The sequence below is a fragment of the Perca flavescens genome, chromosome 6 (assembly GCF_004354835.1).
Source record: "Perca flavescens isolate YP-PL-M2 chromosome 6, PFLA_1.0, whole genome shotgun sequence".
NCBI lineage: Eukaryota > Metazoa > Chordata > Actinopteri > Perciformes > Percidae > Perca > Perca flavescens.
Window position 1 is genome coordinate 11,415,138 of NC_041336.1, and position 27,163 is coordinate 11,442,300.

At 41.6% G+C, this 27,163-nt stretch overlaps 1 protein-coding gene across 1 annotated transcript; it reads left to right on the forward strand.

Moving 5' to 3' along the window:
- Positions 1-2,359: 2,359 nt before the first annotated feature.
- Positions 2,360-25,850, forward strand: smg5 (SMG5 nonsense mediated mRNA decay factor). The gene is made up of 22 exons (XM_028580614.1): positions 2,360-2,803; positions 3,153-3,251; positions 5,187-5,310; positions 6,538-6,694; positions 7,769-7,858; positions 8,198-8,287; positions 10,312-10,390; positions 10,485-10,610; positions 12,653-12,721; positions 13,560-13,786; positions 14,675-14,812; positions 15,156-16,073; positions 16,187-16,356; positions 16,440-16,515; positions 18,342-18,517; positions 19,470-19,628; positions 19,874-19,933; positions 20,587-20,746; positions 22,856-22,946; positions 23,119-23,193; positions 23,309-23,447; positions 24,419-25,850. The coding sequence occupies exons 1-22, from the start codon at positions 2,739-2,741 to the stop codon at positions 24,500-24,502; spliced, it is 3,372 nt and encodes a 1,123-aa protein (XP_028436415.1). The 5' UTR covers positions 2,360-2,738; the 3' UTR covers positions 24,503-25,850.
- Positions 25,851-27,163: the final 1,313 nt, after the last annotated feature.

Below are 27,163 nucleotides of genomic sequence, written 5' to 3' on the forward strand. Positions count from 1 at the left end.
TTTGGTCACTTCATTGTAGACTACGGCCACAATATTTTACACAAGTTATTTTCCAGATTAGTTGATAAATTGTTTAGTCTATAAAATGTCAGGAAATTGGTTTTACCATAGATTTCCCAGAGCAGAAACTGTCCAAAATATTTCATTTACAATCATATAAAACAGAGAGCCGAAAATGCTCACATTTGAAAGGGTTGTTACCAGCAAAGGTTTGGTATTTTGCTTGATAAATGACTCAAAGATTGTTGTCATTTAACCTTCAGACGATCAACTAATTGATTAATTGATTAATTGTTTCAGCACTACTGTATGGATAGACTCACGGCATGCAAGGTTTGTAAAGAAAGTGAAAAATTCTACACTTCATATCTAAAAACTAAATTCAGGTTATTGATCTGCTCAGCCAATGTTTGCAATAGAAAGATTCATTTTCTGGATTTAAAAGCTTGTGGCTGCACATAGAACTTGCTCATCTGGGTCATCTACATTTTTCCTGTGTCTCAGGACTGTGATTTTTCTCTTGGTAAGCAGAGCAGATCATTTCCTCACACTCTCTCCAGCTAAGGTGCTGAGAATGAGGATGACAGGCAGGATCTGGGAAATGGACTGATTATAGCAAGCTTGTAATTATCCTCATCCTCCTACACTTAATCGCCTGCAGTTCCTTAGTGGGTTGGCAACTTCTGAGTTTGGACAGAGCACAAAAATTGCACATTGGAGGAGCAATAGACAGTTCATGCTGTGTAAAAACAACAAACAGAGCTGCGAGTTCCACCTTAACCTGCTCCAGACCCGAGCATCAAATACATTCATATAATTATTCTGCCAGGTTAAACTCTGGAGAATATTATTGTCACAATGAAATGACCAATAAGGTTTTCATTTTGTATGTATTTATATCAGAATTACATCACTTTTCCCACCTGGAAAACAACATTACATCACATAATTCCAACAAAACCATTCCACTGTGAATAAGCATCTTTACAGAACTATATTTTTTCTCCCAAACTCTACCCATTGACTTACATATTTCAGTGATCCCCTCCATCATCATCTGCCATACCAGTACCCTGTTTCCACAGTCAGGAAACACATGGAAACTTGTTAAATTTAGGAAGCAAGTGTCTCTTAAAATGCAATTTTCTGTCACCTAAATAATTGCATTTATGGGGATGTAAAATGATGTGTGATCTTTATAGACCTCTACTAGTAGCAGGAGGAATTACAACAACAGAGTTTATTAGTGGCTATGGTTCTTCATCACAATGGTCACTGTGCCATCCTGCAATAGAGTAAGCTGCGGTTTGAAGACGCAGTCCTAGGACTGCATTTCTATTAACCTAGTTACCGAACAAAACTGAAATATTGCACAAGCGCAACTTCATGTCCTTTGTAAGGAAAAAAGACAAGGAATGATGCAAATGATGGAAGTATGGATACAAAATTGGGAACTGAAGAGTGATGTTGTTTGTGACAACTATAATGTAATTTGCATATACATATATAAAAATAAAAGTATTCAGGCTACAGCAAAATGTAGGCATACTGAAAATATTATAATAAAAGTGCCTGTTAGGCAAAATGGTCCCTTTAAGAGATATATGTATCAAATTATTAAGTATTTTATATACTTTTGGATCTTTTAATCTTATCTATCTTATCTCATATTTTATAAATTGATCATATGTTTGTAAAATCTAAATCTGTTAAGTAACAACTTTAGCTATCAGAGAAATGTAGTATATGAAATACTGGAGTAGAGCGTATAAAGTAGCATACAATTGAAATACTCAAGTAAAGTAAAAGTACCTTAAAATTGTACCTAACTAAAGTGCTTGAGTAAATGTACTTATTACATTCCACCACTGGATTTCAGACAAACACGCAGTGGTGATGTAACTGTTAGGCCTACTTTACACTGTAGGCTACTTCTAATCCACTAAATGGTAGATTTGGAAGCCAACATATAATATATTTTACTGCACTACATAGTTACTTTGTAGATTTGGATTATTAACACAAAAGACAAACCATCTAATAAATGATGATATATTATTATAGGCGAGGCTACCCAGCAATATATCAAGAAATTATAATTAGCCCCACCTTTAACAGCTGCAACATTAATGTTGTGTACACATTAATACATCCATAATTATAATCCAGTGATTCATAATATATTATGAATCTGAAATGGGTCATTCTGCACAATAAGTCCTTTGGTATTTTAAGTAAAACAATGTAAAATTTCCACTGACAAAGTAAATGTTTTCATCAAGATTTTCGAAAATGAGGGATCTTTAGACAACCTGGCAACCCTTAATTTAATCTGTTGACTGTGTTCTGTACTCTCGCGGTATTCAGGCGGTCACTGCCTGATAGAAATAATGGCCGCCTTCGTAGCAATGGCTGGAATAAGGAACAACACAAGAGGTACATCAGAGCGTTTTAGCTGACCAGGAAGAACCTAAATTTTAGGGCACCCCCTCCTACCCGGGTTTCAGAACGGATGGGTAGAGGGGGTCTTGCCAAAGGACACAAGAAACGAAAGAGACTCGGAGGGAAGGGGAGGAAAGCTAACGTTATCTTGATAGCTAGCGCTAGCTGGCTATCAACACGGTTGTCACTGCCGGGGAACAAACCCGAGTAGCCCTGACAACTGCGTGTCGGGAGGGTTGAAGGAAGCGGTGACCAAACGCTGGAGCGTGTGATCAAATAACTGACTAGGCGCTAATATGAGTGGACCGGTGCAGGACGGTGAGCCAGAGGCGAAAGTCCTTCTCATCAAGCGGCTTTACAGGTAAGTTGTAAGGCCGTTTTGCTTTGCTAACCAAGGTGCCAATTGAACGTTATTGTGCTGGCTAACTTAGAGCTAGCCAATCAATGTTTGCTACCACAAGAAAGGGTACATCTTTTTTCTCCATTCAGTAACCTGTCACGACAATGAGTAGCCCAACCTCCCCGCATTCTCAGCCAGTGTAACGTTAACTCTAACATCAGATCAATCTGACCGGGCAGTCATCATGCTTTGTGTAGCTTTGGTAAATTATTAAGCTTTTATTATTCTAAAGCCCGCAGTATTGTTTAGATCACAGCGTTAACCTTGTCGTTATGCTAACTAATGCTTTCTCTTGCCCAACACTACCCAGGGCTGTGGTGGAATCTGTGCACAAGCTGGATGTCATTATCGCCAGCAAAGCATCCTACAGAGAGGTCTTCAAGCCGGAGAACATCAGCCTTCGCAACAAGTATGTCCAGCTGTCTCAGCAATGTTTGTGAAAGGAGGCAGGAGTGTAACTTGAACATCTGGCCAGTTGTTCTGAACATAATTATGAATGTTCCTGTTCCTGTTTAAACCAATAAACCAGTCGCTGGTGGCTCACCTGTAGTTCATTTAGCTGACCCTAGCTAACCCTAACCCATTAGAAACATGTCTTATGTATCAAATCTGACCACTTATGCTTCAATATTACCACTTGATCTGTGAGAAATTGTGATCTCTGCAAGACTAAACAAAAAAGATAAACCTACTGATTTGTGCTTAGTCATACAACCTGTGAACAGGATCCAAGTTGTTATTTTCATACTGGATACAAGTGGAAGTTAAAGGTAAATGTGAAAAAGAGACTGGACTAGGGTTGCACGAAATTGACAAAATGTGATCTTGCAATATCGATTATGAATATTGCGATATAGATATTAATTTCAATATTTTTAAACATATGTAAAATTACAAAAGTTATGGGAAAACGCATCAAAATAGATTCATAACAAATTAAACAAGTTTTCTTACAACACAAGGTTTATTTCAACTGACGTTCCTATTGGACTGGTACAACATTCACTTACACGGTCACTCTGTCGAAATATGCACACACGTGGTATGCTCCATAGGGTTTGTCGCGTAGTGGAGCTGTGTGCTGACGTGCACTAACATGTGCAAGTGGCACGGTAACTGGCCAATGAAACATGATCATTATAGCGTTTCAAGCGGGTTCTAAATCAAACAAATATACACATACACTTTCCATATATTGTGATAACGGTACTGAGTTGATATGTCTTGCACCCCTCGACATAGTATTGCGCAACGTGATATTGCGATAACGATATTGAGTCAATATATCTTGCACCCCTAGAGTGGACCGTGTGGCCACACAGACAGGGAGACAGAGGAGATTGTTTCTTTTTTCGCCCAGTGAATGCCTTGGGAACCAACATGCACTAGATCGGCCTTCGTTGTGGTCTTTTTTTTTTTTTTTTAATTAAAGATGCCAAACGTTTTTCTGTCATATACGATAGTACATTAAAATATATTTGGGTTTTGCACTGTTGGTCTGACATATTGGACATTTAGAAACGTCATCTTTGGCTCTGGGAAATTATAATGGCCATTTTTCACTATTTTCTGACATCAATTAATAAATAAAAGATTTGTTAGATTGAGTGTTTGTTGCATGTGCATTTACACTACAATACTAGGACATATGCATCCTTGATGCACGCAAAAGTGATCAGATTCCATTGCAGACGTTTTGGGATAATTTTACACCCGTATTCAATTTCAGAGGTACCCACACATGTGATCAGTTCCCCCAAGACATAATAGGATAAGAGCCGTAGTGATATATTGTACTTCACTTGCAAATGGGATAATTTGGCACATTGGTGCAAGGTGAGGTTCATATTACTATTAAGTATTATATTATCCTCTTTGGCATTGAAGAATAGAAGAACCAAGCGAGAGAGAATCATTTCTTCAAAGAGGAGATAATGAGAAACACTGCATGTACTTGACTAAGTACAGTAACATAATCTTGTCATTAGCTGCACACATAAAGTGGGGACTGATATTTCATCACAATACTCTGGTGCACAATTCTGATGGTAGACCATGTGAGTCATAGAAGGGAGGGGCACGCTTTATTAGTGATTTTTGTCCGACAGTACCAGAATCGTCAGTTGTCACTGATGTAGTGTAGTGTCTACTATATATAGGAGGGCTGGCTGCAAATAATGATCATTTTCAATATTGATTAATCATGAAAAAATGCCCACCTACTTAGCCTCACCTGTTCATGTGCTACTAGGTTGACTCATTGGTCTACTTGTCAAACCGGTGACCCAACTACCTCCTTAACTGATGCATGTGTGAGTCTGTTTTCCTGTCTGTGTGTTTTCAGGCTGAGGGAGCTTTGTGTGAAGCTGATGTTTCTTCACCCTGTTGACTACGGCCGTAAGGCAGAGGAGCTCCTCTGGAGGAAGGTTTACTATGAGGTCATCCAGGTTATCAAGACCAACAAGAAGGTAACTGGCCCTGCAGCTGTGGAAAAGATCATCTTTGCATGTGTTAGCCAACCATTTGTTTCTGTTAGCTGGCTTAACATCATGGCTGCCACTTGAAGATCAACTCTACTATGATATCTGCCATTTTTTTCTGGTCACTGGTGTGTAACATACCTCCATAGAGTACCAAGAGTGTGTTCATGTTATGCATGGGGGGGGGTTCCAATGGAAATCAAACCCCTTCACTGTTGGCATTTTGCTCTGCTATTGGACCAACATGGGAAAACCATCAAACTTTATTGCCCTCATCAAATGAAGCAGGATCGTTTCTGGACTGAATTCTGTTCTAATGATGTAATAAGTGTTAGCCGTGATTCAGTTGCTTGTGAACTTGAATATTGAAAATGTTGAATGTCATCAGTGGTTGAGTTTTAGTCATTTGTTGCACATTTGTTTGTTTTAAAGGTCCCATGGCATGTAAATTTCACTTTATGAGGTTTTTTAACATTAATATGCGTTCCCCCCCAGTCTGCCTATGGTCCCCCAGTGGCTAGAAATGGTGATAGGTGTAAACCGAGCCCTGGGTATCCTGCTCTGCCTTTGAGAAAATGAAAGCTCAGATGGGCCGATCTGGAATCTTCTCCTTATGAGGTCATAAGGAGCAAGGTTACCTCCCCTTTCTCTGCTTTGCCCGCCCAGAGAATTTGGCCCACCCATGAGAGAGAGGGAGACATCATGGCTTTCAAACGAGCAAAGTGGCAGTTGGTCAACTTGAGTTAGTGTTGGAAGTTCTGCGGGTGTGGAGTAAGAAAGGAGTGATCTTATCAGACCTCTGTAGCCTACACCTTATCTCTGTATCTCTGTATGTAGGCGGCTTGTTTGGACAAGAAAGATGCATGCATGGTATGAAAAAGACAATATATTTGGGTTTGCTGCATTGATGTTTTAGGTAGCCTACTTGGTTCTATTTATTAGTAGTATTCTTATTAAGTTAATCTTCCCTCAAAATATTCATTAGTTACATCACCAGTTTTAATATATTTTTAAAAATGTTGTAGTGGTTTTATTTCTTAACCACTATATTTTGTTGTAAATGTCTCTCCATGTTTTGTCTTTTTGTGTTCAATGGTTTAGAGCCTTTTTGATGCTCATTGTAAATTACAGTCTGTATGCAACGTAGGTCCTGTTTATTATTGTGGTTCACATTTCTAATGTATTGGCTCATTTTTCTCTTTTCCTCCACTGTAGCACATCCACAGTCGCAGCGCTCTGGAGTGTGCCTACCGTACACACCTGATTGCCGGCGTGGGTTTCTACCAGCACCTGCTGCTGTACATCCAGTCACATTACCAGCTGGAGCTGCAGGACTGCATCGACTGGACCCACGTCACAGACCCACTGATAGGTCAGAGACACAGATGTAGAACATTCAAACATGCAAGCAGCATCTAATCTCTTAATAAATGTTTGTCAAAATCTTCTTTGAATTTAGAAATCTTGATCACTTATAGGCCTTTTTTACTGAAGAGGTTTTTGACAAGTAACACTGGGAAAAGCACAGGTGTGAATGATGGCTAGATTCTATTTAGCTGCGCCGGTTTCAGGATCCTGGTGTTGTGCATGCTGGTTCACTTTAATGGCTTAATGGAATACTAACAACTCAACATGTTTGCCTATTATTACAGTGTAGTTTATTTTTGGTTTTTAATGCACTCTCTTCTAGTGAGAAATGAGCTTAAATCCACAAACGTATAGCTTTTTCTTTGCACTATTCAGATTTGCTTTTGTGTGTCAAATGGGTGTAAAACCCATTCGGCTTGGTATCATGAATATTTTGATACTTGTGGATTTAATATTGAAACTGCTCAAACTGGAAGTGTCTACTGGAACGTTGAGCGTCGTTTACAGCTGGTATTAGAATGTACTTCTACCTACTCAGATAATGAATAGTGTGATCACACCATAGCATTCAGACCAGGTGTTTATGTGTCCATTGTCTGAATTCAGTCCGTATCAGATGTCAGTGTCCCCTTGCACTATGCAAAGCACACGTGCCAAGTCAGTCTATTGTCGGCGAAGACAAACAGACAGGTGCAGGGTCACCCAAGTTTGTGGTACGGTGCGGCCGGTACTCGTCTTTTGCCTCAGATGCCATCAGACGACAGGGGCTAATACCAGGTAGGGGCTGTAATCCTGTCTTCCAGCATGAATTTTATTTTATTAAGAAATATAAATGTTTTTGGTCACCTAAAACAAACACACCTGTGGAAATTACTGCGTCATGGATGGAGAAACAGTGTTTGAAGTAATAACTGGGTGCTGTCTCTAACATTCAGATCATTCTGCTGATTGCAAATTGTTGCTTTGCTGGAATTTAAGCTTGTTTTCTTTTGTCACATAACTCCAAGTCATTTTGGGTAAGTGCATTAGCTAAATGCTTTAAATGAAGAAGAAAAAATGGCGTAATTGTTCCTCGCAGGCCGAAAGAAACCAGTGTCAGCCACCCCCAAGGAGATGGAGTGGGCACAGATGGCCTGTCATCGCTGTCTGGTCTACCTTGGAGATCTAGGTAATAACATGATAAAAGAATATGCAATTATATCATCTCTCTACCCAGCTTGTAGAGGTGTGAGACAGCATGTGTGTGTCATTTAGCGTGGGAAATGTTGGCTCAGCTATAGAGTATAATTGGCAGGAGGCTGTTTGGTTGGTTTACAGAGATCAGTATTTTTGATTGATTTCACATTATTAAGCTGAGAATTACAGAAGCAAATGGAATTATGTCCGCACCGTTTTTGGTTTGCCTTTGATATATTCAAAGAAATTTGAAATTCATTTTAGCCAAAGTCTATCTTGATGTTAACATTTATTATTGCTTTTTTCTGTTATTTTAATATTTCCTCTGCAGCCCGTTATCAGAATGAACTTGCTGGAGTGGAGGCTGAGCAGCTGGCAGAAAGGTTTTACCATCAGGCACTGTCCGTCATGCCACACATGGGTGAGTGACTGTAATGTAAGATTTCTTTTAAGTTTTCAACCCTGTTTTCCTATGTTTTTGTGTCTAAGTGACTGATGGGAACAACAATCTTTGACACTGGTCCAGTATTAAGCAAGATCACTGCAGTCGGCAGCGGCAAAACAAGCTACAATGCAAGTTAATAGTGCAATTGTCCAGCTTGTATTTACCTTCACAAAAGTGCTTGTTTTGCCACTGACCAGCTCAGATTAATATTGTTAGTATCTGACAACATTATGGAAAGAATTTCTAAGGAGGACGACCTTTCTGTTAAAGAGTATGATCCTTTTTTTAAAACATAAAAATATCCCCGAAATTGCGTTCGCTAAACCCACCAGACTCCATGTAAATAAACAGTAATTTAAGCATTGTAAAATACACTTCATTCAAAGTCGACAAACAATATAAAACGCAGTTTTGGGTTGTCTTTCCACTTTTTTTCTTGTTTTGGTTGAAATAAACGCATAGTTTACCAATTTAATTTTGTTTTTGTTTTTTTACAATATGTTGGCTCTTTACACACTAAAAGTATTGCTTTTAAATGGAGTCTGGTGGGTTTAGCGCTAGCGGCTTCAGAGCTGTTTCTGGTTAAACAGAAAGGTCTCAAAGAGGTTTTAAAGGTCTATCTCTGAAGGGATCCTTTCCATAATGTTGTCAGACAATTAGAATATTAATCTGAGCCTGTCGGTGGCAAAACGAGCACTTTTGTCAAGGTAAATACGAGCTGGACAATTGCTTTATTAACTTACATTGTAGCTTGTTTCGTCGCTGCCAACTGCTTAATACTGGACCATTGTCAAAAATGGTTGTTCCCATCATTCACTTAGACACAAAAACATAGGAAAACAGGTTGGAAAAAAAACAGTAGTTACCCTTTAACTATATATATATATATATATATATATATATATATATATATATATATATATATATATATATATATATATATATATATAAATAAATAAAAAGTGTGTGTGTCTTGTGACCGTCATTTTAGCGATTTTGTTACTTCTTGCTACTATTATCCTAAAAACTAAAATACTCTTCATCATTTACCTCCTTCCCCTCGGCAATATCTTCCGCAAATTTAGCATTCGCTTCCACTGTTATGCTGATGACACCCAGCTCTACCTCTCCACCAAACCCTCGTCCACTCTCCCGCCCACTTCCATTATTGATTGCATCTCTGAAATAAAAACCTGTTTACCCAAAACTTCCTGAAATTAAACCGTAATAAAACCGAGGTTCTCCTTATTGGCACCAAATCCACTCTATCCAAAACTGACTATTGACAACTCCCCCGTTTGACCAACCCCCCAGGTTAAGAGTCTGGGTGTCATCCTTGACAGCACACTATCCTTTCAACCCCACATCAATAACATTACCCGGTCTGCCTACTTCCACCTATGAAACATCAACCCCCTCCATCTATCACATCACTCCTGTCCTCCAACAGCTCCACTGGCTCCCGATCCAGTTCCGTATCCATTTCAAAGTCCTCCTGTTGGCATTCAAGGCCATTCACAACCTCGCCCTGCCATATTTGTCTGATCATCTCCAGCGTCCCACTACCTTCCGCTCCCTCAGATCCTCTTCCTCCATACACCTGTCTATCCCCTCCGCCCGTCTCACCACCATGGGTAGCAGAGCATTCAGCCGCTCTGCTCCCTGTCTCTGGAACTCATTAAACCCCAACTCAGAAACATTGATTCATTCCCCCATTTCAAATTGCAACTCAAAACACATCTGTTTAAAACTGCCTATTCCACTTGATGTCAATTGCTCTGCCTCTTTCTGTTGTTTTATTGCTGTTGTATTCTTTTTTTTTTCTTTTCTTTTGTAACCCTGTACAGTGTCCTTGAGTGCCTCTTTTTTATTTTATTTTTTTTATATTGAGCAGGACATTTAGTTAATTAGACAAAACATTAGGTAATGATTCTGTCCACATCAGGCATTTCCAAAAATGACGGTTGCCTTATTTACCCATTTCACCCACCTGTCTACAGGAATGCCTTTTAACCAACTGGGCACACTGGCAGGGAGCAAGTTCTACAATGTTGAAGCAACCTACTACTACCTACGCTGGTGAGGAATGTTAATGTACAATTACGTGTGATGTTAACTATTGAACCACAGCCCACTAAATTAGGAGTCTTAATAGAGTTTGTATCTGTGCTAGCATCCAATCAGAGGCCCCCTTTGAGGGTGCCTATGGCAACCTGAAGCGCCTGTTTGACAAAGCTGCCAAGATGTACCACCAAGTGAAGAAGCAGGAAATGAAGAAGCTGTCGCCATCTCGACAAAGGTGAGGAGGAATCACAGGATTCTGATAAGGTCTGAAAAGTCCAAAGAAACATCCGCAAGTTCCTCTGAGGCTTCCTTAGACCACGAGCCCTCTCTGGACAGCAGTGGTATCACTAATGGGTTTCTCTGGCTTCCTTGGTAAAAATCAATCTGAGATAAACAGACTAATTTGACATCACTGTGCTGAAATCCCAGAGTAATTTTAAGCTAGTCCCAATTGACATCTGGGGTTTTCACATAATTACCGACTCGCTTGCTTTTTGAATCATAAAGGGTCTCCCACCATTGGTGGGATAAAGCAGCATCTCTCTGCAGATGGGATTAGATAATTAATGATCCCCGTGGGGAAATTATGTTGTTGAAGCAACAAAAGTAACCAAGGAATCAGTAGAAATAAAAGGTGAATATGCACACAAATGAAGCATGTAAAATGCTTGAAGAAAAAAAACTCTGGAAGAGAGTGTAGATCGGTCATGTTGCTTGTCTATTATGGGATTATTTAGATTATTTGCATGGAGCAAATAGGATTAACACATTCTTTTGCCACCTGGACAGAAGTCAGTGCTGTTTTTGTTTCATTTATCTCAGCTGTGGTGTGTGTGCAGTGTGAAACTACATTACGTGTTCATGCTGTGTTACTATGCTTTCATTGAGTTAGATGAGGAGATTGAGTCCATACTTTTTGTTTGTGTATGAAGTAAACAGACAAGACACATCCTTTATACCTTTTGGATAGACCCAGGCTAGGTGTTTGCCCCTGCGTCCAGTCTTTATGCTAAAGGTTGCTGGCTCAAACTTCATTTTTAGTGTAAAGTCATGAGGGTCATATTGATCTTCTCATTTAACTCTCAGAAACAACAAAAAAAGCAAATAAGCATATTTCCCAAAATGTCCAGCTATACTTTTAAAGGTCCCATGGCATGAAAATGTGTGGCTAGAAATGGCGATAGGTGTAAACCGAGCCCTGGGTATCCTGCTCGCAAAATTACCCGCCCTACGAAGCAGCTTGATTGGTTGGGGTTAGGCATTTCACCTCGAGTGGTTAAGGTTAGGGTTAGGGGATTGGTCAGGTGATAGGACATGTACATGTAAGCATGGACGCCTGGCCGATAGTAGTGTGTGAATGCTATTAAAGGGCGCGTCTTGGCGTGGCGATAGTGGGAAGAAAAATATTGCATCCTGCTCTGCCTTTGAGAAAATGAAAGCTCAGATGGGCCAATCTGGAATCTTCCCTTTATGACATCATAAGGGGAAAGGTTACCTCCCCTTTCTCTGCTTTGCCCGCCCAGAGAATTTGGCCAACCCATGAGAGAGACACATCATGGCTTGCAAACGAGCAAAGCATGGCAGTTGGTCAAGGCCACACCCCCACCCTCCACCTTGCCCCTCCCTCTACCTTGCCACCCCCCCTCTCTCCTCCTCAATAGCTACAGACACAGAAATGGCACATCCTAAGGAAAGCTCATTGTGGGACTGGCTCTAGTGGCTGTAATTCTGCACCAAGGCTGAATTTCGGGAAAGAGACTTCAGATACAGTATTAGGGGACCACTAAGGTCTATATAAAAGAGACTTCAGATACAGTATTAGGGGACCACTAAGGTCTATATAAAAGAGACTTCAGATACAGTATTAGGGGACCACTAAGGTCTATATAAAAGAGACTTCAGATACAGTATTAGGGGACCACTAAGGTTTATATAAAAGCATCCAAAAAGCAGCATGTCACGGGACCTTTTTAAACTTTCTCTTTAAATGTTCTCATTATTTTTTTCTATTCATTCACCCAGAGGATATAGAATGTCTTAGAAAAAAAAGCAGTAATAGAGTACCAACACTTTGCAAACAATAGGACATTCAATACACCAGTTTCCATTAAAAAAGACTTTTTGCTTGGGTTATTTTTACAACATGCACAGGTACCTCTAAAAAAATTATGTTAAATGGAAAGAAAATGCTCAATTTGATTCATAGAATTTTCATACAAAATCAACATATCTGTAATCTATGATTTCCATTATATTGCTATGACTTTTTTTCTGTAGATCAAAAGACATTAAGCGCCTCCTGGTGAGCTTCATGTACCTTCAGAGCCTGCTGCAGCCCAAGAACAGGTGAGTCCTCTCCACTGTTTTAGAATCAGTCCACAGTGCCTTAACCATTTCATTGGTATGTTAAGACTACAGACTACATACTGTTTACGTATGTAACCTCATACCTTCACCCGTGACATCAAAGTCAATATTTGTTTTTGTTAAGTGTGGACAGAGGTGTTCTAGTTCTAGTGTTTACTACCTGTAAAAATGTTCATACTGATTTAACAAGGAACAAACTGTACTTGATCGTTCATGAGCACCTGGTCGCCCTACTAGGTCCACTGTTATCCTTGGATTATTCATTCTTACCTGTATTTTCCACTGGGCGCGTCTGTGCTGCGTTTGAGTTTTGTTCTGTCCTCTGCCGCCGCGCGCCATACCACACCGGGAGGGTCTCGGAAGCGGAGCGTCTTGCCTGCCTGACTCTCAGATTGTATCGTCTCTAAAAGTACTTGAAAGAACAATCACGTGTTTATTAAGCTAGTATCTACCATCCACTCCAAGCACTCCTGCAATTTAACTCCATGCCTTCTCTTTTCTGGCTTTTCTCGTCGTCTGTGGTGTTATAGAGGAGACATAAATGATAGTGGGTCCGAATGCCTCGCGGCCCGTGTGAAAATAGACCTGGCGTGTATCTTTAGCGGAGCGGAGAGCCATCTGACTCCTGGGACGCGCCGCAGCGCTGCTGGTGGAATATCACGCATTGACTTGAATAGCCGCGATTGTTCGCGCGGGTCGCGGCGCCTCCACAACGCAGCGCAGACGCGCCCGTTGGAAAATAGCCGTAAGATTGTGACATCGTATTTTTAGTGCTTCCTTTCCATGACATTGCTTCCCCTCCTCTGCCTGTATGTAGTCTAATGGAGACGGAGCTGACGTCACTCTGCCAGTCGGTGCTGGAGGACTTCAACCTGGTGCTGTTCTACCTGCCGACGGCGCCCCATGGCGGTGCTCACCACTCCCCCGGCGAGGAAGAGGAGGAGCAGCAGCACGCTGACAGCTCCTGCCCCGTGCTCCCGGACACCCTTGTCTTCAAGATGGTAGTCACTTGTCTGATGGTGGTGCACAGCCTGAAGAGGGGAGGTTAGTGCTAGTGTGATGTTAAGGCTGGTGTGTGTTTCACCATTTTTTGTCTTCCAAAATTATTTTTAATACATTTTGATAACTATAAAATTAATTAAATTATAAAAATTTTCTTTAACTGTCCTTTTTTAAAGTGGTAATTCTCTTTCAGTGTCATCTTCAGTGGGCTTGTATATCGACATGAGATAAGGACTGGAATAATTAGTGGCAGAAGAAGAAGTCACCATCCAGACTCAATTTTATTTCTGTGGAGCTCTTCAGTTAAAGCTTTAGTGCGTAACATTTTGATAATATTGAACGTCCGTTACATTCAAGCCATTGCCAAATGAGTTGCTACAAAGCTAATTAAGACTACCAGCTCTACACAACTCTCTCTGTATCTCTGAGTACGGCTATGTTCAGAAGATTGTCGTGTCCGGTCACTTTCCCGCGCAGAAGCTCGAGTTAAGATAATGACCTCTTCTGAAGACTCCATGTTTTTGTAATCCTCCGTGTTCTCTTTGGCTACTGTCAACTGCGTGGAGGAGGGGTTGGGGTGAAGCGCGATCACAGAAGGCTTGTATCATGTGGACGCGCCAACAGTGTTGTTGTCATTACTTAGAATTCCTCATGGGGGAGACAGAAACTACGCACTATAGCTTTAACTAGCCAAGAAAGGCCACTCAACTCTGTCCAAAACGGCCATTAAAGTTGTCCACATTTCTTGCCATCATAGTGGGTCTGTGATGAATCGACTCCCAAACAAAAATTTGGAGACTTAATAAAGATATAAATCTAAAGAACGTAACCGATATGTGCAATGAGTACGCGTAAGATAAGTCTTGTGGCATTTATTAAGAAGTACGTAGATAATTTTTTCTATTAACAAATGTTGTATTGTGTCTTTAGGATCAAAGCAGTACAGTGCGTCCATAGCTTTCACTCTGGCGCTGTTCTCCCATCTGGTGAACCACGTCAACATTCGGCTGCAGGCTGAACTGGAGGAAGCGGAGAGCCAGGTGCCGCCACTTCACACTGACGCCATAGGTGAGAGAGGAAATCCCTGTTTACATATACTGTATATAGAGAGAGAGAGAGAAACGAAAACAAATGCAGCTGCAAGTTAGTTCAAGGCTAATAAGTCAGTCCAGTAAAGGAAATCTCCCGGCCAGTGTCTGCCACATACGTAGATCAATTCGTCAATACCAGTGTATTCTCATTAGCAACATCATTTAGGCTTAAAGTGCTGCTTTTTGTCGTTTTTAAAATCAAATATTTTGGAAGAACTACAAGTCACGAGCAATTTTAAAGTAAGAAGTAAGAGACATATTTGCCAAAAAAACAGAATGAAAACAGAAAAAGTAAAAATGTTTCCTTTTTTTTTTCCTAGATGACCTGGAGATAAGGGATTTGTCTGCTCCATTGACAGATCGCTCTGATGACAAGCCTCTGCAGAATGGCTCCCTGGAGCAACAAGATGAGGAGGAGAAGAAAGATGAAGATGGCTGTGAAAGGGATGGCGCCAAAAAGCATTGCAGTGTGGAAGAACAGCGCAAGTTGGAAGAGGAGAAACAGAGACAGAAGAAGAAGTACACCCGCCTCTCTAGACTCCGCCGACGCCGCTGTGCCCGCAAGGACACTCGAGGAGAGGATGAAAGTGACTTGAGCGAAGGCTTTGAGAGTGAAGAGGATGAAGATGACGACGACGAGAGGAGGGGTCGCGCCGACTCCACAGGCGCCACCACGACAGGAACCCCGCCCAATCCTCCATCCATCAGGAAGGAGACTAAGAGAGTACCCCTGGGTGAGGCGGGCAGCTGGGGGAATAGCTCAGAGGAAGAGGAGGAGGAAGGAGGGACGGCGTTTGATGTAGAGACCGACTCGGACATGAACAGCCAGGAGTCTCGCTCAGACCTGGAAGACATAGAGGACACGGAAAACTCCGACAACTTGGAGGGTCAGGCGCGGGAGCACCAGGACGAAGAGGAAGATGAAGACCAACCCAAGGAAGAAGGAGGCATCCGAGACGGCGACACGCCTCCGACCACCAACGGGCCTCTCATGCCCAGCGACGCCAGCATCAGCAGCAACCTCCAGGCCATGTCTTCGCAACTCTTCCAGGCAAAGCGCTGCTTCCGCCTGGCGCCAACCTTCAGCAACATGTTGTTGAGGCCTCAAGGCTCTTCCTCCCCTGGTATTCCCACCCCTACTGACGCCTCTGCTCCCCCCTCCCAAGAGACACCCCCTCCCCCTGGGGAGTTGCCCTGCGATATGAACCCTGGTACTGCCAACGGAACCAATGAAAATGGTAATGTGCTTTTTACCTCCAATGTTACATATTATCTGTCCTTTTTTGTGTGCTTTTCCCCCACAGTTACTCAAACTTGTCTTTTTGCTTAATTATTGTGTCCCCTCCTCTAGACTTGGACTCGGATTCGGAAGGCAGCCAACACAGTACCCCATCAGTACATAGTGAGAAAACCCTCTTAGAGAAGATGGAGATCCTGACCAATCAAGGGTTGATTCAAGTGGTGAAGGTCTTTGTTGATTGGCTAAGGACGAACACCGACATTATCCTTATGTGTGCACAGGTGAGGGGGCACAACGTCCTGCTTTTTTTCTATTTTTCATTGACATGTTAGAAGTATTTTTAACAAACTGGTTCTCTCTGCAGAGTTCTCAAAGTCTGTGGAACCGACTCTCTGTGCTGCTCAACCTGCTACCAGATGGCAGCAAGATTCTTGAGGCTGGTGAGTAACTGAGAGTAGGGCTGGGCAATAAAACGATAACGATATGTATCGCGATAGACACATAATCAATATCAATAGAAAATGCGGTCGATAAAACGAGAGGTTGTGAATCAAGTTTGGTTGCATGAACAAAGGCCCTCACTCTTTGGCAACCTAGCAACGTGGGGAGTGACACTCTAACAGCCAATCGAACAGTATCATGTTTGGTTGCGCCACATTGCTTTCTCGTGTTCTTCAATAACAGAACCGGCGTGGAGTGGAAAGTGAGTGCTGCAGCGAGCGAGGAAATCGTTGATAAAACAGGAAAAGTCAGTATGGCAGTTTTGGGGATTTTATAAGTCTGACCGTAGTCAGACCAATGTCGTCAGACCGTCGTCCCCACCAGCACTGGTACTACCATAAACTTGTTTTACCACTTTAGCCGCGCTCACACTTTGGAGCACAGCTGTATTCGCCATCAACGTCCAACAACATCTGCAGCTGCAACACGGCACAAGCAGCAGAGCACCATGGAGAGGTACTCTGCATCAGCGCCTTACTAAACGCTACAAGCAGCAGACCACCATGGAGAGGTACTCTGCATCAGCGCCTTACTAAACGCTACAAGCAGCAGACCACCATGGAGAGGTACTCTGCATCAGTGCCTTACTAAACGCTACAAGCAGCAGACCACCAACTCTGCATCAGCAGACCACCATGGAGAGGTACTCTGCATCAGCGCCTTACTAAACGCTACAAAGAAATAACAGAGGCAGACGTGCTGAGCACTGTCCAGAAGCCAGGTTACCAACTTAGCACTAAACCTGCTGAAAATAGTTCCTTCTCAGGTTTCTTATATTTAGCTAACACTTTGCACTATTTTGTGACACTTTATTAAGCATTTCTTACTTATTCTTTAATTTTGCACCTTAATGTTAAGAGATAATTGTTAAGTGTTCATTGTGATTTTAGACCTGTTTACATTTTAATTATTTGAGTGTTTTCCATGGTTGTGTTGACATTTCTGCTTTTATAACGGAGGGGATTATAATCAGAGCAGGGTTAAGTTTAAAATAAAAATGTTTAAATTTAATATATTTTTCTCCTGGTCCTTATTTTAAATAGGTCATAAAAATATCAATAATTATCGATATCGACCGATATGAAAAACTTATATCGTGATACAGTTTTCAACCATATCGCCCAGCCCTAACTGAGAGACTGCGCTGCAAAGACATTTATACTTCTGTATGGCTCAGTAGGCACAGGATCTAATTATTGGTTTAGTCATAGGCATAGGCCGGTGTACGATTCTGACGATCCTTCAGCAAAAATGTCACGGTTTCACGGTATTGCAATATTGCAATTACAGCTAAAAAACACAATGTATTTTATTTTTAAACACACTGCGCACTGGCAGGGAGACGGATTATTAAACTGCAGTTTCTCTCCTTGACACAAAATGTTAGTGGTTTTGGAACCTTGCTATACCTTGAAAACGGTAACGTGTGTGTGTATCAATTACAGGCTTTAGCAAAATGAGATCTGAAATGAATGAGAATTTTGGCCTTATCAATGTAATGATTATTTAACATGTGATCTTCCAAGTTGGTAAATGTTTTTTTTATGTATACATATCTTATGTTATTTGTGTCCATAATCCCAAGATCTTATTCCATCCCTGTACTGTGAGCAGTCATGTAACAAACCTTGCTAATATTCAGCTCTCAAAATGAATATTTGTCTTCCTGTGTGATTTTCTTTTTTTTTTTATTAAATATATATACACTTAACGACTGTGCTGATTCTACAGCTCATTTATTTATGTATCCGTGTGTGTGCTGCAGAGCTTGGCCTGAACGCAGAGGTGACAGAGCTGTTAAATGAGTGTGAGCAGCCCGGTTTGGTCCAGAGTCTGCTGCTGCCTGAGGATTTGGCTCTGCGACACCTGCCTGCTCTCAACGTAGCTCACCGCCGTCTTGATTTTACACGCCGCAACCCCTCTCTCAGCTCCCTACAGGAGGTACACACACAGATAAACACAGGATTCAGCCTTAACAGATGTTCATTGTTGGTTGAAAACATTGGATAACAACCAGAAGGCATCAGATCCACCATGCCAATTAGCATCTTATTATTGTAGAATCATGGCACTTGGCTTTTGCCAGCTGTGGTGCCTTTTTTTTTTTTTTTTTTTTTTGGTGAGCCAGTAAGTTGGCAAATATCAAAACAGTATTATTATCTTAGACAAAACTATTTTCAGTGTACAATATTCAAATCATGGATATTTTTGTACTCGAAATACTGAAGGAAAAATAAAGTGGAATTGCCTCCACACAGCTCTCACAGACCGCTCCCCAATTCGTGAAATACCAATGGTTTTTCATGGCCACATGCATGTGCTGCCGGACCGGCTAGCAGAAGCTTGGATTACAACACACACACAGGGAGTGCAACTTCATTCTGTGCTCAGGATGCCATTACTCGATTATATCTTTATTTGGCAAATATTTGTTTGCTGCTGTATTAATGTTCTGAATGTCAAGAACGTTACTCACTGGGCAGTGCATGGTGGTGGAAGTGACAAAAACTGCCACTATTTTAAAACATTTCTAAAAGATTTAATGAAATTAGCTCACTAATTCAGACTGGAGCGGAAATGGTTGTTCAAAAATGAGCTATGATGATGGGTTGATCGTTTTAAGATGCTTTTGTTTACATGTAAATATTAATTAGAGCATCTTTGAACCATTGGTATGTATATTCTGTATTTAAGACATCTACGTTTATCGGTCATTATTCCAGCTTTCATAGGACCATGAAACATTAGAGACACACACAAGCCCTTTGTTACACACTCAAAACTGTATTTGTGGTTGAAGTCCTTTTTTAAATGTCATTTATCCAACACAATATTTTATTACCAAACGTAACATAGAAGCAATAAAACATGTTCTTCTTTCTCTTTCCTTCAGTGTGTAGTGCGAGTGTGTTGCATTCGCAGTTTTGGCCACTTCCTGACGAATCTCCAGGGCAACGTGCTGCAATACAACCCAGAGGCGGGGATATTCACCAGCATCAGCCAATCCGTACAGGATAATCTGGTGCAGCAGGCCAAGGCCCAGTTCCGAATGGTGGGTGACATCTGAACAGAACAGCAAGGAAGAAGAACCACAGGGCGCTTGCATTCAGTCAAGTCTCGTTATTCTGTGTGCACTTTAGAAAGGGAAAATTGTGTGGTTGTGTAACTGTTGAACTAAATAAATGTGAAGAATGTTTATATATTTATGACCTGGAACCAACATGGGTTTGTACTTGTAAGCAAAGCAGCTGTTCCTTTTTGTTGTTGACTCTCCTGTCTTTATCTTTATTTGTCCAGGCTGAAGAGGAGGCTCGTCGAAATCGCTTAATGAGGGATATGGCCCAGCTTCGACTACAGGTTTTTAATATTATCTCTTTCCACTGACTGTTTACCCTGTCTGTGTTTTCCTTTTTTAAATCTGAGCAGTCATACAACAAAGACCCAGCTGTGTGCTGATAGCCATCACTGCCAAAAGAGCAGTTCCCAGTGTTTTTGTTTGAGATATAGAAAATGTTGAAACATGTATTTTCTTGTGTATGGAAATTGATTACAGAAATAGTATATGGTTACCTTTTTTATTGAGTGTAAGATCCACTTTGTGAACAACAAAGCAGGCATATTGTTTGACCAGAACATGAACCAGCTGACATCAGTCTAAATCTCACTGAACACTCGCCAAAATCATCTCATGCAGGTAGTGCAAACATTGTAAGAGCTCTGAGATAGTTGTATTATATTTCTGTGACCATAAAGCCCATCTTACGGGCGCCTCGTTAGCTCACCTGTTAGAGCGGGCGCCCACTCCTCGACGCAGCGGCTGCAGGTTTGACTCCGACCTGCGTCCCTTTGCTGCATGTCATCCCCCCCCTCTCTCTCTCTCTCTCTCCTCCCCCTTTCAAGTCTAAGCTGTCCTATAAAAGTAAAGGCCTAAAAAATGCCCCAAAAAAAACATCTTACATTAATTGCACATTATCAGCTGTTGGATCTCTTGTTCTGTCTGATCCCTGCAGTTGGAGGTATCGCAGCTAGAGGGCAGCCTTCAGCAGCCTAAGGCCCAGTCGTCCATGTCTCCCTACCTGGTGCCTGACACAGCTGCTCTCTGCCAGCATCTGAACCTCATCCGGCAGCTGGCCAGCAGCGGCTGCTTCATCATCATCATCCCACGGACAGGTCTGTGCATTGATTGCCTCATCCTTTGTCTTTCCTGAGCAGCATGGTGCGTAGCATATTAAACAAGGTAGATGAGTGGTGATTAATTGATTTGCAGGGTTGCTTTTCATGATCTCTGACATTACTGTAGAGAGGGACAATCATGACAAATACAATATGACTACTTCTTCCATTCAGTAATCTCACATAATGTTACTTGATGTCTGGTATTGGACCTAAAAAGTCTTTAAAAACATTGAATTCAGTTTCCTCATTTAAGTTAGCTAGTTAAAGGAACACGCCGACTTATTGGGAATTTAGCTTATTCACTGTAACCCCCAGAGTTAGACAAGTCGATACATACCCTTCTCATCTCCGTGCGTGCTGTAACGCTGTCTGACCGCTCCAGCGGCATCAGGCCAGCACAGAACATCAGGTGAATGGTTCCAGCAATCCTACTGCTCCGAATAAGTGACAAAATAACGCAAACATGTTCCTATTTACATGTTGTGATTTATAGAGTCACAGCGTGTACAAAAAACAACGTAACATGAGACACAGCCATCTTCTAACTGTAAACAAACCGGGAACTATATTCTCAGGCGGAAGAATATAGTACTTGGGCGGAGTGATATGCTCGCAGCAAGCCTGTCTGAGAATATAGATCCCGGTTTGTTTACTGTTAGAAGATGGCTGTGTCTCATGTTACATTGTTTTTTGTACAAGCTGTGACTATACAAATCACAACATGTAAATAGGAACATGTTAGCGTTATTTTGTCACTTTTGTCACAATTGGGAGCAGTAGGCTAGTTGGAACCAGTTACCTGCAGGATCTGTGCTGGGCTAAGCTAATGCTGGAGCCGTCATGCAGCGTTACAGCACGCACGGAGATGAGAAGGGTATGTATCGACTTGTCTTACTCTGGGGGTTACGCTGAATAAGCTAAATTCCCAATAAGTCGGCTTGTTCCTTTTAAAAAAAAAAAAAAAAAAAAAAAAAAAAATGTTTGTACCCAATAGCGGGCTTTTGGGAGATGCTATACAGTACGCCTTTTAAAATTTAAAAGTGGGATTGTTGTGACAGCGGATTGTGATGCTGAAAGCTGTTCAATCCTTTTTTGTGGAGTTTCAGGCAGCACTGTCAGACCTGTAACAAACACCGTTGCTACTGCTCGCTACAGTAGCAAGGAAGCTCATCGTCCCATAATGTGCCGATTTTAGCAAAAGGTTCAATGAATTAATCATTTTCTGCCACTTATGCAGGTCCAGGTCGTGTGCATTTCATTAATTATATCATTAGAGATTTTTTAACATACTGTAGGGAAGTACTAAAAAAATAATGGGATAACATAATAAATAATTCTATTTCATCCCTACTGGTTTTCCATTATACTTTCATACTTTGGCTGGTATAATTGTGAAATGGGTATTAAATTGCATATCATGGGTATTGAAGAGGTCTTAAAAAGGTACATTGGTTGTTTCGGAACCCTGCCAAAATACTGATATGTACACAAACACAACAATAGACACAAGTGTATTGCAAAAAAAGTGTAGTTTATCTGGACATTTCGCCTCAGATTGTATTTATCAAGTGCATTTCCTGTTAAAAACCCAATATTCGGGGTGACCTCTAGCTCACCCAGTAAGAACATGCGCCCCATGTAGGTTGAGTCCTTTGCAGCAGCCCGGGTTCGAATCTGACCTGCGGCCCTTTGCTGCATGTCATCCCCCATCTCTCTCCCACCTTTGCTGTCTATCCACTGTCGCTATCAAATAAAGGGAAAAGCCCCCAAAATAATCTTTAAAACCCAATATTCAACCACATTTTTGTGTCCCTCTCTTGCTTTTCTTGTATTGTCACAGATAGATGCTTCTTTTGTAGGTTTAGAGTATAATCTCACACTTTTCTGCACAATAGTTGTTTAAATCATTTGTCAAGCAAAGCAAAATGCCAAATACTGTATTTGTTGGAGGATTTGTTGATTTTTGTCATTTTGGGGCACTTGGTCAGACATAACAAGCTATTTGAAGACATCACCTTGGGCTCTAGTAATTCTTTCTGATTGAAATTTTACTGATGTGACTGTTGGCTTGGGCACTCAATCTGGACTACTTGTGTGTTGCAGTGATTGATGGACTTGACAGGTTGAAGAAGGAAAATGCCGGCGCGAGGGATGGCATCCGCTTCCTGGAGTCTGAATTTCGCAAAGGCAACAGGTGGGTGTTTGTGTTACGTGTATGGTGACTGATGGAGCTTCTTGCTGCACTCTTTTTAGGATGAAATTCTTTTTGTTTCCAAGTACATGAACACAAACCTCACTTTTTACACCACAAAACTCCCCTTATTTTGGCGGATTTCTTAAATATTCTGTTTCCCATCCTTCTGCAGGTACATACGCTGCCAGAAGGAGTCTGGTCGAAGTTTTGAAAGAGATAAAGTGAAACGTCAGGACATCGAAGCCTGGTAAGCCATGCGCTCCTTTCTCCAGTTACTGCTGTGTGTATTCTAAAATACTCATTGGATGACTATAACTTGTATTTTGATTGGTCCTTTTTTTTTTTTTTTTTTTTATTCCTAGGCATTTTTACAAGATGGTGGACAGCTGTCGTCAGCTAACTGTCTCCCAGAGCAATGGAGATGAAGATACAGCCGGTATGGTGACCATTCTCACTGGCCATCAAGTGGAGGAGCTTTGCACTCGGTCAGCAGCAATGAAGGTCAGTCACTCACTGCATTTTGTTACGTTGCAGACACTCAGGAAATTGACATTTTCCACCACGACTAGTAAAAAATAAATAAAAATTCCAAATTTGTCCTCTCCTGAATCAGAAAAAGGTGTATTGCCAGTACTTACAAGGAATTTGCCTCGGTTGTTGGGGCATACATAAACAAACCTATTGAACATTAGTACGAAGTAAACAATAAATACAGAAACGATAGCTGTTTAAAGGTGCTCTATGATGTTGGGTGGCGTCACTTCTTGTTGACGTTCAAAGTATTGTCAAATAAAACGGAGGCTAGCTCGCCCCTCCCTCCTCCTCCTCATCCCGTCCCCACCCCCAAATCCTTCTTGTCGGTTATTGGCTGGAACACTGTTTGTTACGTTTCGTGGTGCAGGTTGGCGCGGTGTGTTTTTGTTGCCGTTTGTGGAGCCTGGGCTGTCTACAGAGACCACGTTTTTTATTTTTTTATTTTTTTTTTTTTTTTTTAAAACAGTGTGTTCAGGGGACAGGCAGCTAGCAGATAGTTAGGAGATGTTTGCTGTATGTGACAAAAAATGTCGTAGCCTAAAAAACTTAACATAAAAGTAAAACAGGCTGAATGGATTGAGTGCAGAATGTGGAAGAAGCTTCATGCTGTTGAGTTTCTGCTCTATTTTTGCTCCAGTGCTGTCCTATCCATGTTCATACAGCCATCTGGTGATGTGGGGAGTTGGAAGTTAAGATGCTGTTGGACGATCCAACAAACACTTCTGTTGAAGCACACAGATACCCTTATGGCGTTAAAATTGTAGCTACATGATTTGACAGACATTTCTAATCTTCTATTCTTTCCTTTGTTTCAATAGACTTGTGTTCGAAAAACATCTGCATTAACTGTAATGACTAATAAATGTATGTGAAAGCGATGTGAAAAAACGGAGGATATGTTTTGTACACGTTTGCATGTCTGTTTTCTCCCGTGCCAGGCGGCGATCCAGGTGGCGGGATCGGCGGGCATGGAGCTGAAGAACATCGTGGAGTTCTACCGGCAGTGGAAGGAGATTGGCTGAGAGGTCAAACGGGGGCAGCTGTCGGCGCTGCAAACAGCTGATCGATCACAACACTCGCTCCCTCTCTCTCTCTCTCTCTCCCACTCTTTTGCTCTGTGTGTATCTGCGTCTCCAAAGGCAAAAACCAACTCAAAAGAAAGCTGAATCGAAGGAAAGAGTTAAAGCTTAGAGGGGTGGAAAAGTTAAAACAGTGGAGTGTAAATAAAAAAAAAAAAGAAGAAAAAAAAAGAGAAATGCGGGCGAAACGGCGCTATAAGAAAGAGAAGATCTCCCACCTCCCAATCCTAAACGTAAAGATTGACCCCTAGTGGTCGGGGTGCGGAAACAGTGGCGGGGGGGACGCTACACAACTTTTAAGTGCCCCTGGTTCACACTCTAACCAGGAATACACTGTATATGTTAGCAAATGAGTACATACATGTCGAGAGAGAAACCGCACACACACATGACCACATTCACACTCAGATGAATCCATATAGATGTTTAGAGCAGTGGTTTGGATTCTGTTCCCTACTTCCCTTTCCATTCAGTCTGTATTGAGAAAACAGGGTAAAAAATATGCGAGTCTGGTAGGGCTGCATTTTTTGGAAATTCGAGGGTGTATGAGGACAACTTAAAGATAGAGAATAACACACTCTGTCCACCTGACACCCGAGGCTTCCATCCCTACAAAACAAGCCCGGAGTCTCATAGCTCATAGGCCTCTAGGAAAGCTTGAGGAAGACATATGTACACTTCTCCGGGATTGGTTTCCTTCCTATGTGGCTCTTTTTTCTTTTTTTATTTGGTTTTGTTTTTTCTTTATTTGCGGTGCACTTTTGTGACCATTGACTTATGTATTGTGCTATCTCTGTATGAGAAGAGAGAAAAAAAAAAACATGACAGTGGTGTTGCCCTGTTAAAAGTTTTAATTTGGATTTTATTTTTGTACCCAAATGTTGTTTATTTGCTTTTTGTAAGCTAAATCTGAATGAGATATGCAAGAATGTTTAAGGGAATGGGTTGTCGTTGTGCATTGATCCACTGAACAAATCCTTCAGTTCTTAAAATGGGGGAAAAAAACAACAACTTATAATCCAGAATTTATTTATCAAGGTGTCATGTTAGAGGGGAGGTAGAAGCTGAATAGCCTCATGTTGTAGCTAGTCATCAAAAGAGGCTCGAAGAGAGGGGCCAGCTGACTTTCCCCAGAGGAATGTGGGTTGTGTTTGGACCCCTGTAAACTCCTAAAATGTATCCCATCCACATCACCATTTCCATAGTGACTGTCCCATCATGCACAGTGCAAAAGAAAACCAGTATATGTGTGTGGCCATGCATTGAACAATAAAAAGAAACTCATATAAGATGATGACTTCTTGTTTCTTCTTACTATTGTTATGTGCCGGAGAATGAATTGACAACTATCCAGAAAAAAAAATTCTCAGGTGCCAAATTGGTGCACACAGGTGTGTAATGCCTGAACCCTCTGAACTCCTCGTGAAGTCTTTCTAGGCACTGCCTCTTCCTTCAAACTAGGTCTCCATGTGCCATTCTCCCCCTCTCTCTCTCCCCCCCCCCCTCTTGTGTTCCTCTCTGTCCCGGGCCCCATGCCCACCACTGACCGAGCACACAGAATAACCAATCCCCTGGCAGCAGGGTCAATGCCACTCCAACAGAAGATGGCTGGCACTGGGGCTGCTTTTTTTTTTTTTTTTTCGCTGGGTAAGGGGGTTGGGAAATCTCACTAACCCAAGGCAACCCTCTTTCTGTGAGCCCATGAGGCTGTGGGGCTGCAGGGATTTCAGCTGCAGTGGACAGATTGGAGTCCCGGGACAGGATGAGAAGTTTAAACATACAAACAGCCCGTAAATTAGATTTATAACTTTAGTTAATTAAAAGCATCTGTCATCTGTTTGAGAAATGTCCATGCAGGGGTCTGTGCTTGCAGTGGGGAAATGCCTCGCTTGCCTGGAGTTTATGCGTAAGTACATTTTCAATACAGGATTTGTCTTTTGGGCATGTATTGACTTCAAATGCGCACGTTTATTAATTTCTACATCTTGCGTAAAATTTCTCAGAAATGGTAAGGAGTTTCATTTAGAATTAATGGCATCCATGTTTGCTCTTATGTTGAGGCCCTTTTTTTTTTCTTTGCCACATCCAATGGGGAAAAAAAAGTTATTGCCCTGAGGGTGGGATTTCGATATCGGCGATGCAGTAGTGTTTGTATTCAGTTACTGCCGGAATGTGCAGAGGAAGAGAGAGAGACTGCTTGGTGCAATAGGGATAGTGCCAGACTCTGGAATAATTATGGATTTATAATTTTTATATTCCCAGAAAATTATTTCTTCACTTTTTTTCCCCCTCTACACGCTCCGGAATCCCTTCATCTGAACCTACAATGATCCGATCGAACACGTAAAGCTGAAAAGGTGTGTGTGTGTGTGTGTGTGTGTGTGTGTGTGTGTGTGTGTGTGTGTGTGTGTGTGTGTGTGTGTGTGTGTGTGTGTGTGTGTGTGTGTGTGTGTGTGTGTGTGTATCAACCGTGACTGAGTGTTTCTTCCTAAATACTCTTGTTTCAGTAAACTTACTCCACTTTCTCATCAACAGAGGCTCTGGGGGTTTTTGCTCGTAAGTCACTCCCATTTATAGGAACTGAACGCGTCTTTGCCAAATAGT